Source organism: Thamnophis sirtalis, unplaced genomic scaffold (genome assembly GCF_051295495.1).
Source record: "Thamnophis sirtalis isolate CommonGarterSnake01/CBP01778 unplaced genomic scaffold, rThaSir2_p1.2 scaffold_3, whole genome shotgun sequence".
In the NCBI taxonomy this organism is placed as follows: Eukaryota; Metazoa; Chordata; class Lepidosauria; order Squamata; family Natricidae; genus Thamnophis; species Thamnophis sirtalis.
In genome coordinates, this window is record NW_028261383.1 from 165,929,371 (window position 1) to 165,943,172 (window position 13,802).

General features: G+C 46.1%; 2 protein-coding genes across 9 annotated transcripts in view; one reads left to right on the forward strand and one right to left on the reverse strand.

Annotated features, from left to right (window-relative positions):
• Positions 1 to 13,802, forward strand: part of LOC148048331 (uncharacterized) — a 433,893-nt gene that overhangs the window by 384,726 nt on the left and 35,365 nt on the right. The window lies entirely within an intron of this gene.
• Positions 2,599 to 13,802, reverse strand: part of ARAF (A-Raf proto-oncogene, serine/threonine kinase) — a 29,177-nt gene continuing 17,973 nt past the window's right edge. For 6 of the 8 annotated variants that reach the window (XM_087710745.1, XM_087710747.1, XM_087710748.1 and 3 more), the window contains 8 exons: positions 13,579 to 13,730; positions 12,576 to 12,778; positions 12,280 to 12,456; positions 8,387 to 8,433; positions 8,012 to 8,130; positions 7,719 to 7,850; positions 6,737 to 6,871; positions 2,599 to 3,334 (listed from right to left, as the gene is read on the reverse strand). In XM_087710745.1, the coding sequence (XP_087566871.1) occupies positions 3,242 to 3,334; positions 6,737 to 6,871; positions 7,719 to 7,850; positions 8,012 to 8,130; positions 8,387 to 8,433; positions 12,280 to 12,456; positions 12,576 to 12,778; positions 13,579 to 13,730 (1,058 nt within the window). In that variant the 3' untranslated portion in view covers positions 2,599 to 3,241. Of the gene's footprint in view, positions 3,335 to 6,736; positions 6,872 to 7,718; positions 7,851 to 8,011; positions 8,131 to 8,386; positions 8,434 to 9,253; positions 10,112 to 12,279; positions 12,457 to 12,575; positions 12,779 to 13,578; positions 13,731 to 13,802 lie in introns of those variants that run through there. The other 2 variants (XM_087710750.1, XM_087710751.1) reach the window with 2 other exon arrangements.

The window sequence follows — 13,802 nt, forward strand, 5'->3', positions numbered from 1 at the left end:
TTTATCCTCTGCTTGTAAACAGCTGCAGATCCCTAGCAGCCATTTGTGTTTCTAGCATCAGTTCTTCTCTTCAATAGTGGATTTCTTCTAATGAGAGTGTGTGTGGGGTGGTGGTGGTATACCTGTCCAAGACTTTTGCAAACTTCACGATATAAGGAACTTTGCTTCCAAACCTATTTGTTTATTCATAGATTTGAATTTGAATTGAATTTGAATTTACTTTATTTGTATGCCGCCCTTTTCCCTGAAAGGGACTCAGGGCGGCTCACAATTCAAAGGAGGGGAAAAACAAACAAAGTTACAAAATATAAAGACCATACACAGTTAAAAAACACAACAATCATACCATTCGAAGTGGGGCTGCAAGTCTTTAGCCCCAGGCCTGTCGGAACAGCCAGGTTTTAAGGGCTATGCGGAAGGCCTGGAGGGTGGTGAGGGTACGAATCTCCACGGGGAGTTTGTTCCACAGGGTCAGAGCAGCCACAGAGAAGGCCCTCCTCTGGGTAGTCGCCAGTCGACACTGGGCGGCTGATGGAATTCGGAGGAGGCCTAGTCTGTGGGATCTTATTGGTCTAGTAGAGGTAATTGGCAGCAGGCGGTCTCTCAAGTATCCAGATCCAATACCATGAAGGGCTTTGTAGGTGACAACTAGCTCCTTGAAGCGAATCCGGAGACCAACAGGCAGCCAGTGCAGCTCGCGGAGGATAGGTGTTACGTGGGTGAATCGAGGCGCACCCATGATCGCTCGCGTGGCTGCATTCTGGACAAGCTGAAGTTGCCGAATACTCTTCAAGGGCAGCCCCATGTAGAGCACGTTGCAGTACTCCAGCCTAGAGGTCACAAGGGCATGAGTGACTGTTGTGAGAGCCTCCCGGTTCAGGTAGGGACGCAACTGGTGCACTAAGCGAACCTGGGCAAATGCCCCCCTGGTCACAGCTGACAAATGGTGTTCAAGTCAGCTGTGGGTCCAGGAGGACTCCCAAGTTGCGGACCCTATCTGAGGGGTGTACTATTTGACCCCCCAGCCTGAGAGATGGAACACTTGGCCAATTAGTAGGAGGGAGTCCGGCGGAGGCTCTGGCTGCTGCTTGGAATTCAGCAGCGACAGAGGCTCTTAACCGGATTGCACCTTTACGGCCGCTCTGAGGCAGTGGATCCAGGAAGGCCCCTTGGTTTACTGAGGAACTCCGGGAGATGAAGCGCCGAAAGAGACGCCTAGAGCACCGATGGAGATCCAGAAAATCCGAGTCGGACCGAGCACTTTTAACATCCAGCATCAGAGTCTACATCCGGGCAATTAGGACGTCAAAGAGAACATACATTGCCTCTCTGATTGCTTCCGCTGAGTCGCGCCCAGCCGCCTTGTTCAGGATAACCCGTTCCCTCCTAAATAGGAGGGATACGAGCGATCCTTTGCAGGGCAGAGCTGAGGACTACGTCCAATTCCTCGCGGACAAAGTTGCTCGGTTTCGGACGGACCTGGACTCCAATCCCGCAGAACCAGCTGAGGCACCAAGGGATAATCTGGTAGGACATCACTGGATTGATTTTCAGGCTGTTACCCCTGAGGACGTGGACAAGGCCATGAGAGCTGTAAGTGCCTCCACATGTGTACTGGACCCGTGCCCCTCCTGGCTGGTTGTTAACAGCAGGAAGGTGACCCGGGGCTGGATCCAGGCGGTTGTTGCCGCCTCCCTTCTTTCTCACCTATGGCTATAGTGTTTTGATTTCAAATTATTATGTGTGCCAGAACAACTTTGGAAAGAGTGGGTTCTTTGACTGTATTCTTAAAATGTGGAGCTTGTCATCTCATGAAGTGCTTTGGTTTTTATTGAGCTTGGGGCACGGCAATAAGATATTATACAAGGTAGTATTATACTATATTATACAAAGCAGCTTACCATCTTGATTTTAAGGAAGGATCCAATATATGAGTCTTTTGTGTGGTTTTGATAATATTCCATGTTCCAAAAATGAAAATATGAAAGAAAATGTTTTTACATGGTCTAGATTGAATGAAAAGCTTAAGGATCAAATTAGTTTTTATATTACTTTTTATGTTTATTACATCTCTTTTTCTGTTAATTTTGTCGATTTTTAAAAACACTGTGCATGTGTGTGTACACAGTTATAATCACTACAATTTTCTTTCCCTGTTGGCATTGTGCTTTTTGGTGTTTCACTATTAAATAAGGTTACTATAGCTTCATCTGGTTTATCTCCTTTTTATTTCCTTTTAATGCTGCTGCATTCTGCAGGTCTGAGCAAAACTCTCAACACCCACATTGTTCAGATGTTTTCATTTCTTTTCCTATTTTCTTGTTACCATAGCAGCTCCTAAACTGATTATATAGTGGGTGTATGAGAACTGGCTTTATTTAGCAGTGTCTGATCTTGGAAGTATCACCAAATGGCACCAGATATTTTGTTTCCATGAGGCAACACAAAGATTTCTACATTCACTAAACACGTTATTTCATTTAGGTGCACATAGATGAAAGGCCTTGGTATTTAGAATAGGGGGCAATAGTCAAAAACACTCATTGTTTTGAAGGTACCAAAAGCCTACAAATTACGGTAGAATTCTAGCAACATCTCCCTAAAGCAAATTTTTACTCTCCAGAAGCTCTTGAAACAAAATAACCGGTTAGCAAGATTTTGTTGTTGACACAGTCTTAAATCTCTAATTTGACAGGACTGAACACCCAGAAGAAGTCCCTAAATCAGACAGGCCTTAAAAATTCTGTGATATTATTGCTTGATAATTCTCCACTTCTTATAAGGATGATTACAAACGCCACATGGTAGTTACTTTCATTGTTATTGCTCTTTTAATCATCATGTTTCTTTTTTACACTTTTCTTCTGACTTTCAAAACAAACGAACAAGAGTTCCTGAAACAGGTTGACACCCATTCAAAAAGGGCTCCTGGAGAAGATGGGAGCCTAAATCACCTCACGGTGGGCTCTGTACAACATGGCAGCTGCTGTTTGGGAATTCCTTGAAGCCATAGGGCGAAGAATAGAATAAAAACCAGGCCACGCAAGACTCCTCGGTGGGACTTCCTCTGCCCATAGGTGTAGAAAAGACAATGCAATGCCAGGTGCCCCCGACTACACCAGGTTCCCAACTTTACGGAAAGGCTGAGCACACAGCAGCTACTGGCCTCAAGGACTGCATGGCCCGCGGCAGCCTCACTCTCTGAAGTCACATCAGCTGCAGAGCCGCAGAGCTAAAGTGGTCAGTTGTGGGCCACCCGGTGCAATGCAGGTTCAGAGGCGCTGCGCTCTATCTTGGGCAAGGAGTGCTGAAGTGACTCAATGGAAGCCAGAATCTGAAAGAGAAGACAAGAGGGTTTCACTCAGAACAAGCATCTCACAACATGCTACCTTAGCAGAGTGGGGTTCAAAATACTATCGTAAGTAGAGCTGGCCTAGCTCTAAAAGTAACAATAAAGCTGCCAGAGCAGCTACGGAATCTGTTTCACCTTTTTTTCAGAATCCCATCCTTTGGGCTTTGCTGTTGAATAGGCACAAAATATAAGAACTTGAAGGCCATAGAAACTCAGAAAGAAGTTTGTCTCTCTTCATGGGACACAGATGAAGAGAGAACATGTCAGATGTGGGTTCCTACCAGTTCGCACCTATTCGTTAGAACCGGTTCGTCAAATCTACCGAACCGGTTAGAAGAGGTTCCACCAGTGGACCCGGAAAGCAGGCCACACCTACAGAAGAGGTTCCAAAATTTTTTGAAACCCACCACTGGTCCTTGGATAGGATTATTCTACACTATCATGCTCATATTTATAAAACTCAGTGCCTCTGTGAAAGGGAAGGATGACTACTGCGTTTGTAGTGCAATCAGAACATTGCGTGTGTTGAAGTTGTTTTAATGCAAACCAAAGAGCCTTTTAAAAAAGAAGTTTACATCGTATTCTTATGCATGCCAGTGCTGTGTGTGAGGTAATTTAAGGTGGTTCTGACAAGTGTCGTCGGCATCTTCATATTCGGTCACATGGGCGGCAAGCCACTCCCATCCGGTCACATGGGCGGCAAGCCACAACCACAAAGGAGGCCACACCCACAGAGTAGGTTCGAACAATTTTTGAAACCCACCACTGGAACATGTGTAAATCTGCACTTTGCTATTCTTGTTTTCTTTCTTTCTATATCTCCATAAAGCAGAATGACGATGTACGTTAGATGAAGATTTGTTATATGAAGATTTGAGTGGTGCGGTGGCCTGGAGGTGGAGCCCTCACCTCACAATCAGGAGGCTGTGAGTTCGATCTTAGGTAGAGGCAGATATTTCTCTCTGGGCACAATGAGAATTTATCTGCTGAATAAAATTCCACATTGGCGACAGGAAGGGCATCCAGCCAGTAAACACTCTGCTCCATTCAGTTGCCCAGACTCCACCCTGCGAGGAGTTATGGGATCATAAAAAAAGATGATGATGATACGAAGAGCTGCGTGATTTATGTCTCTTAATTTTTCTCTGATCTTGGAGTTTTGGTTCATTTTTAGAAAGAAGTTATATGTTAAAAAGAACACAGAGACACATTGCAATTGCATTGGCCTTCCTCAGAATCAAAAGTCCTAGGAGGAAAACATGAAGGTGAAGTCAGGTATAGTAGCAATTTATATAGTTATACATGGAGATGAGTTTCCTCTTCATCCTGAAGACGAAACTCAAATACTTTGGCCACCTAATGAGAAGGAAGGACTCACTGGAGAAGAGCCTCATGCTGGGAAAGATGGAGGGCAAAAGAAGAAGGGGACGACAGAGAATGAGGCGGCTGGATGGAGTCACAGTTGGTGTGAGCTTAAAGGGACTCGGGGGGGATGACAGAGGAGAGGAAGGCCTGGAGGAACGTTGTCCATGGGGTCGCAATGGGTTGGACACGACTTCACAACTAACAACATGGAGATGAGAACGTCAAGAGAGGAAAATGAATCTTTAATTCATTCAATTCATATTTAATCAGCAACTTTAGGACATAGGCAATACATGTAGTCCAGTGGTCTCCAACCTTGGCAACTTTAAGACTTGTGGACTTCAACTCCCAGAGTTCCTCAGCCAGCAAAGCTGGCTGAGGAACTCTGGGAGTTGAAGTCCACAGATCTTAAAGTTGCCAAGGTTGGAGACTACTGACGTAGCCCTCCACTTCCGGCCACAATTGAACCCAAAATTTATGTTGCTAAGGGAGAAATTTGTTAAATGAGCTTTGACTCATTTTATGACTTTCCTTGCCACCTTTGTCAAGGGAATCATTGCGGTTGTTCAAATTAGAAACATGGCTGTTAAGTCAATCTGGCTTCTCCACTGACTTTGCCTGTCAGGAGGTCGCAAAAGAGAATCACGTGACTGTGGGACACTGCAACCGTCATAAATGCGAGTGGAGCTGTCAAGCATCCGAATGTAAATCATGTAACCCTGGGGGTGCTGATATGGTCGTAAGTGTGAAAAATGGTCGTACGTCACTTTTTTCAGTGGCATTGTAACTTCAAACAGTCATTAAACCAACTGTTGCAAGTTGAGGACTATCTGTAAAGCATTTCTTCATAGAACTCATAATTAACTTGGTGGACAAGAGTGCATGGAAAACTGTACAGCAACAGCCTGAAGGCTCATCCTAATCCAGCCAGTATCTCTTGTCCACCAAAGCAGGAGATAAGAGCAATGATAGTATTTTTGGCTTGCATTTCCCAGCAATTGAAAATCAAATAATAATAATATATTGATGAATATAACTGGTATGATTAGTGTCTTTATCTTTCAAAGATTTTTCTATTGGCTTTCATGCACTGGCTACCTGTTGATCTCCGGGTGCGCTTCAAGGTGCTACTTATCACCTATAAAGCCCTTCATGGTAGTGGGCCTGGGTACTTGAGAGACCGCCTACTGCCAATTACCTCCACTAGACCGATACGATCGCATCGATTAGGCCTCCTCCGAATTCCATCTTCCAGCCAGTGCAGACTGGCAACTACCCGGAGGAGAGCCTTCTCGGTGGCTGCTCCGACCCTTTGGAACGAACTCCCCGTGGAGATTCGGACCCTCACCGCCCTCCAGTCCTTCGGCGCCGCTTTAAAGATCTGGCTATCCCGGCTGGCCTGGGGTTAAGATTGTAGCCCCACCCGAACTGTGTGACTGTTGTGCTCTTTTTTTAACATGTTGTATTGTCTACTGTTTGTCTCCCCCCCCCTTTTTTTTTGAATTGTGAGCCGCCCTGAGTCCCCCCAGGGAAAAGGGCGGCATACAAATAAAGGAAACTAAACTAAACTAAACTAAACTAAAAGTTACCTCACATCTTCAAAAGGTAAAGGTTCCCCTTGCACAGATGTGCTAGTCGTTCCTGACTCTAGGGGGCAGTGCTCATCTCCGTTTCAAAGCCAAAGAACCAGCCGTGTCCTAAGACGTCTCCGTGGTCATGTGGCCGGCATGGCTAAACACCGAAGGCGCACGGAACGCTGTTACCTTCCCAACAAAGGTGGTCCCTATTTTTCTACTTGCATTTTTACGTGCTTTCGAACTGCTAGGTTGGCAGAGGATCTTCAAAAGAGGAAGAGGCAAATCCACGTGCACATGCTCTGTACCTCGGCATGCTAGATTGCTGGAGATACTTTCTGCCAAGATATTTCGCCGATTAGTTTCTCAGAGATATAAATTTGGCCATCAGCTGAAACGTCACCCTGATTGATGGATTTTACATCACCATCCCTTAAGCTCTCACCTGGGGGAAGAGGGGCCTTTCTTCACGACTGAATTTAAGGCAGTCACTCATTAGCCTGCGCATGGCTTTGGGGCAATTGCTTGGCACCTTGCTAAGGTCAGGCGACAGATATCCCCGACCAACCATGAATATGATCTAGAAGAACAAGAGAGATGCAGTGTTATTTAAAAACAATGTAGGAAAACTGGGCAGAGTTTCTGACATTATTTCCAAGCTTCCCCCCCCAATAGCTCCACTCCAGATCACATGAGTAGTAGAAAGGAAAAGTTGAATGGAGGAGTTGGCAGCATTCCACACCATGGCCCAAAGGAAGACAATGGAGGAATTTTCCAGGTATGTTTCTGGTTTTGGGCCGGATAATTCCCAATTTTGAACATGAACCTTTTAATAAAAAGAGCCAGCGTTGTCCGAAGATGTCTCTGTGGTCATGTGGCCAGCATGACTAAATAACAAAGGCGCATGGAACTCTCTATCTGAATAAGATAGGGCATTGATGGCGAACCTTTTCAGCACAGAATGTCCAAACTGGAACATGTGTGAATGCGTGCACCAGAGCGCCCGAAGACCAGTTAGCTGGCACGCGCCTGTCTGTTTTTGGGCCATATTTCAGGCTGTTTTTTCGGGCCATTTTCAGGGTGAAAAACAGCTTGAAAATGGTCCGAAAAATGACATTTTGGCCATTTTCTGATGCTCCGGTGCCCGCAAAGACCAGCTGGTGACGGTGCGGGTGCCCACAGAGAGGGATCTGCGTGCCACCTCTGTCATGCATGCTATAGGTTCACCATCAGGGAGATACCTTGAAGAATAGAGGGAGATCAGACCACAGGCAGAAGATGAGGAGACCCAGCAAAGACCTTGGCTACCTTCAGAATCACTGGAGCCCCTTCTCTTGGCTCCATTAAATAGCCAGCGAGGACCATTTGAAAAGGATTTAGGACACAGGGCGTGGCTGAACCCCGTATTCCCTTCCTTCCTTCCTTACCTGGTCCCGATTGTTGATATGACTATACGGAAGAGTCCCGGAGAGCAGCTCATAGAGGACGACTCCATAGGAGTAGACATCTGACTGGAAGCTGTAAGGATTGGGGTCCTGCATTCGAATCACTTCCGATGCCTGTGGGGGTCCAGTGGGAAGGCATTAAGATTTGCAGATGGGGTAAGCCAAACCTTTCTACTTTCCAGAGAAAGAACACTGTCTGTTTTCTGCTCCCTATCTCTTCTCCTCTCTCTCCCAACCCTGGCCTGTTTCAAAGCTTTACCTCCCAACATACACACCATCCAGAGGATGGAACCACTGGGTTGTTCCACTTGCTGTGAGCCACTCCAACGTGTCTTCACCGTGGCAAGGCCAAAATCACCAATCTTCACGGTCAAGCCTTCATGCAGGAAGATATCTGGCAGCAGCAGGTGAAGGAACTTCACAGGTATCTTGGCCTGAGTAGTTAACCACTTGTCCAACAAGAAGCACCAGTTATCTATCCCTGACCTCAGTTCCCCAAAGTCTCACTTTTATCTCATGCAGTATCTTGGAAATACTTACAAACCCTCTTTTTTTTCTACTCTGACATGCTGTGGCTTTTAGGTAATTTACTCAGGTTTCCTTAAAAAAGGATTCCCACTCAAGACTAAACAGATGCAAGAGAAGGATACTGTTTGATTTGAGATCCCGGTGGATTATGTTCTTAGCATGAAGGTAACTGGGGAAAAGAGACAATGAGTTAAAGCAATGGCACTTAAACTTACATACCGCTTCACAGTGCTTTATAGTTTACAGAGTCAGCAAATTGCCCCCAACAATCTGGGTCCTCATTTTACCGACCTCAGAAGGATGGAAGGCTGAGTCAACCTTGAGCCAGAGAGACTTGAATTGTCAAACTGCTGGCAGCCAGCAATCAGCAGAAGTAGGCTGCAATACTGCATTCTAACCACTGCACCATCATTTATTTATTTATTTATTTGTCTTGTATGCCGCCCACTCCCGGAGGACTCCGGGCGGCTCACAAAAGACAAGGGAAAGGGGGGAATGAGACAAAGACAACATATTAAAAACAAAACCAACATTCACAATTTCTGTGGAGGTAGATGCTTCTCAGCTCCCCCCAGCCTGCTGGAACAGCCAGGACTTGGTGGCTTTGCGGAAGGCCGGGAGGGTAGTAAGGATCCGGATCTCAACAGGGAGCTCGTTCCAGAGGGCCGGAGCTGCAACAGAGAAGGCTCTCCCCCGGGGAGTCGCCAGCTGACATTGGCTGGCAGATGGAATCCGGAGGAGACGCAACCTATGCAATCTAATTGGTCTGAGAGAGGTAATCGGCAGGAGGCGGTCTCTCAGGTATCCAGGTCCGATGCCATGTAGGGCTTTATAGGTAGCGACCAGCACCTTGAAGCGGATTCGGAGACTGATAGGTAGCCAGTGCAGCTTGCGGAGGATAGGTGTAACGTGGGTGTACCTTGGTGCACCCACAATCGCTCGCGCGGCTGCATTCTAGACTAATTGGAGTCTTCGAACACTCTTCATGGTTCTCCTCTTATCACCTTTTCTTTACATCATCATTCATAAGTATGCCTCCCTTTTCTGTCTGCCTCCCTGCCTGTATATTGGGCATACATTACATGGAGTAAGTGATTATTATTATTTTTTGTGCTAAATTTTTCTGATTCAGGCATCTCGCCATTCACTACAGGGCCGTTTCTGTTGTACTAGATCCATTTCTCAGAGCTCAGATCCCATGAACATGGACGTGGCTCTCAGGTGATGACCTCTTCTTCAGAAACTGTTTAAATTTGTCCAGCAGTGCTGGACAAAGAGTCCTAGTGATGGGTCCTCAGCATTCCAGCCATTGCAGTGTCCCAGCGGTCACGAGACCACATCTGGATGCTTGGCTCACATTGTTGTAGCAAGCCGCAGTCACTTGATTGCAATTTCCGATATTTCCCGCTGGGTTTCCACAAACAAAATCAATAGGGGTACCGACAAAAAGTCAGACGTCACAGTCACATGAGCATCTGGCATAAGGACAACAGGACTGCTGCCATTGCCTTTACTAAGTGATGTGGTCATGTGACATCACACTTTATAATACACTCTTTGGTGCTGGTACTTTTGATCCTAATTGCTGTTGGAACCGAAGGACTACTTACAGTCTCTTCTCCATCTGTGATACTTATTTCAAACCCAGTGGAGTCTTATGACCTCTGCCTACAGTTGGTTGGATGTTGTGGAGTTCAACATAATCCTACAGTCCAGGTGCCGATTCTCTATGCTGTGCCAGTAACACCAGGAATATTGTAGTCCAGCCTTCCCAATCTAGGTATTTGTCAACCCTGTAGCTGACCTGACCGTAGTCATTTTGAGGCTTCAGTGTTGCCACACAGGAGCTGAGGATAGGGAGTGGGGGTGGAGATTAGAGATAGCTGGGGTTTTACAGCCAAAATAAAACATTCTTCCCTGGGAACCAAGGACATTCTAACACCTGGCCAGAGAGAGGAGGAGTGATGTTACTAGGTGACAGGACAGCACCTTGATTGGACGATGTGACTGATTGTTTCATGAATGTATCTTGCCTTTTTATATACACTGAGAGCATATACACCAAAGACAAATTTCTTGTGTGTCCAATCACACTTGGGCAATAAAGAATTCTAGACAGAACTCAGCAGCAGGTGAAAAGCTTTTACTTTTAATTAGGTGAAAACCGCAGGAACTTTCAGAGTCAGTTTTCACCAAAACTGGGCCAATTCGGTCTATCCAATAAAGCTATTCTTTGAGGAATCCGCTTGCCTCTGAGGTTTACTTGCTTTGGGTCTATTACTTGGAACCCTGATAGTATTCTGGGAATTGCAGCCCCAAAGCAACTGGAAGATAGCAATAGCAATAGCAGTTAGACTTATATACCGCTTCATAGGGCTTTCAGCCCTCTCTAAGCGGTTTACAGAGTCAGCATATCGCCCCCACAGTCTGGGTCCTCATTTCACCCACCTCGGAAGGATGGAAGGCTGAGTCAACCTTGAGCCAGAGAGACTTGAATTGTCAAGTCTGAGATTTGATGAGTGAGATTTGAACCGCTGAACTGCAGATAGCAGTCAGCTGAAGTGGCCTGCAGTACTGCACCCTAACCACTGCGCCACCTCGGCTCTTGCTTGCTTGAGAAAATGCTCAAGATGCTTGCTTGAGAAAAAGTGTTGCAGACAGTGTGGGCCAACACTAATGTTGGTTCTGGCAGTCGGATGGTTTCAAAACTCCAATCCTAAACCTGGTCTGCCAGAGTTCTTACATTCCTTAACTGGGTTGTTGTTGCCTTGGCGATTCTGGTAGAGCACGTTTAATTAGTTCTGCTCTTTTAATGATTGTAAATTGGTGATCTTTTTATTGGTTGGTTATGCTTTTTATAATACTATCGCAAGAGTTGTGATTATTTAAAGTGTTGTTTGTTGAAGGATGTGCTCTAAATAAACATATCATTTATTATTGCTAAAAACCCTGTGGATTATTAGGTTTCCACCTCAGTTAGCTGAGAGGCTCTGACTAGACTCCAACCAGGAATATTGTGGTCATTGTCTGCTCTCTTCCCTTGCAATTGCTCTTCAAAACGTGCTGCCTTACCAGCAAGCCTGTTGGTGGCGCAATACTGGAAGAGGGAAGATTTGCCTACTATTCAAGAATGGACGTTAAAAGTAACAAACTTAGCAGAGATGGCTAAAATATCAGCATATCTCAAGGACCATTCAAATGAGAGATATAAACTGGAGTGGAGAAGATGGATTGACTATATTCAAAATAAATATGGGACTAAGAAATTCCAGATAGTTTATGACTGAAGAAACCGTGACTCGTCAAAACCGCGTTCCACAAAAGCGCGGTCGACGAAATCGCGTATGTGACATCATCACAACGCGACGAAAAAGATCGAAAAATTGAAATAAAAATTAAATTACAGCAAGCCGATTCACATAAAGGTAAGGGTTAGGTTAAGGGTTAGGGTTAAGTTAAGGGTTAGGGTTAGGTTTAGAGCGTTAGCATTACGTTTAGCGTTAGGTTAAGGGTTAGCGTTAGGTTTTTTGTTAGGTTAAGGGTTAGGTTTAGGGTTAGGTTTAGGGTAAGGTTAAGGGTTAGGTTTAGGGTTAGGTTTGGGGGGGGTTAGGGTAAGGTTTTCGCTTTATTTTTACATTTTTCAATCTTTTTCGTCGCGCTGTGATGACGTCACATACGTGCTTTCGTCGACCGCGGTTTTGTCGTCCGCGGTTTTGTGGTGGAACCGAAGAAACAAGGAATGATATAATCTGTTTAGAGTTAGCCTAGCAAAGTGGAGTTAAAAGCTCAAATGAAAGATGCTACCAACTTTTTTTAAAGTTTATCTTAGAATATCTTTGTGAAAGATTTATACCCTGTATTGGTTCTGGGAAGTCGGGGGGGGGGGGGAAGGTTGGGGGGGTTGGGGGGGAGGGCAGGGGGGGGGAGGTAAACATTTGTAAAAGTTTTTTTTTCTAAAATTTTCAATAAAAAAAACAAAACGTGCTGCCTTAGGACTTGATGGCTCCATACTCACTCCATGCCCTGTGCTGTCTGTCGGGCCACGTCAATCCGTTGCACCATCTCTAGGGGTGTTTCCTGTACATGCAAATGCTGATAAAGGCTGCTGCCTTCACACCACTGGGTGATGATGGCGAAGCTGGGTCGAGTCATGAACCCCATGAAGAGCAGTATGTTGGCATGACGCGTCTTCCTGAAAAGTAGGAATGAAACAGGGGTCAAAGGCTTTCCTAGGCAAAGTCTCCGGGATCGGCCTTTCAATTAGCCTTCCCCCCAAAAATGGCTGCCAGGTCATGCACATACTTGGCCTACCTAAGCACCTGCATCTCATTCTTGAAGGCTTGCACTTGCTCACTGGTGGGGTTGGTGACCTTGAGGATCTTGATCGCCACATCCCCATGCCAGCGGCCTTTGAAAACCGTGCCGAAGGATCCAGCCCCAATGCGTTTCTGCAAGGTGACCTCGTTCGGGGAAACCTCCCAGTAGTAGCTTGAGTCCCGATAACCCAAGGTTTTCTATGAGAAGCAAGGTGGCACCAAGGAAGAGGAGGAGACATAGAGAAAGAAAAAATGTTTGCAGTCATAGTGTCGGCTGGTTCACCTACAAATGCGCGCTCAACAAAAGTGCGCCAACAAAACCGTGAGTTCGAAATCGCGCCGAAGAATGAACACAGAAGTGCACCGACAACAGCGCACCGACAGAAGCGCGCTCTAAACCTAACCCTAAAGGTAACCCTGAACCTAACCCTAAACCTAACCCTGAACCTAACCCTATACCTAACCCTGAACCTAACCCTGGACCTAACCCTATACCTAACCCTGAACCTAACCCTGGACCTAACCCTGGACCTAACCCTGAACATAACCCTGGACCTAACCCTGAACCTAACCCTGAACTTAACCCTTACCCTAACTCTAACCCTAACCCTTACCCTAACCCTTAACTTAACCGGTTCACTGACCCTTACCTTAACCGTAATGGTGCTTCTGTCGGTGCTCTTTTGTCGGCACACTTTTGTGGGCGCACTATCGACGTCGCGGTTTTATCGCCGCGGTTTTGTCGGCATGCTGTTGTCGGGCGCGCTTTTGTCAGGTCACGGTGTTGGCTATCACCACAATGAAATACTGTTCCATAGTATTACTCTTGTTAAAAGACCCTTGCTATCAACCCCCTAGCACCTCTTGGTCCACCCAAACAGCCCAGCCATTACTCTTCCCTGGTACTATGCTGACTAGTACAGATACCATCACTTCTCGTGGCTACCATTTTGAAGTATCCAGTCAAGAACCACATGCCAAATTATCTACTTTCCCACCTCAGTACTCACAGGCTTCTTCTTGTCTTCAGAAGGCACCTTGCGCTCTCTCGGAGACTCGCCTGGGGATTTGGGGTGTGGAGAACGTCGACCAGGAGAAACGGCAACTGAGGGGGTTGGTGGGGTGTTAGGAACCAATTCGGGCCCAGTCACTGTTGTGGCAAGAGGAAAAGAGGGATTTTACTCCCATCTAGACAACCTCTTCAAACGACCTTAAGAAACTT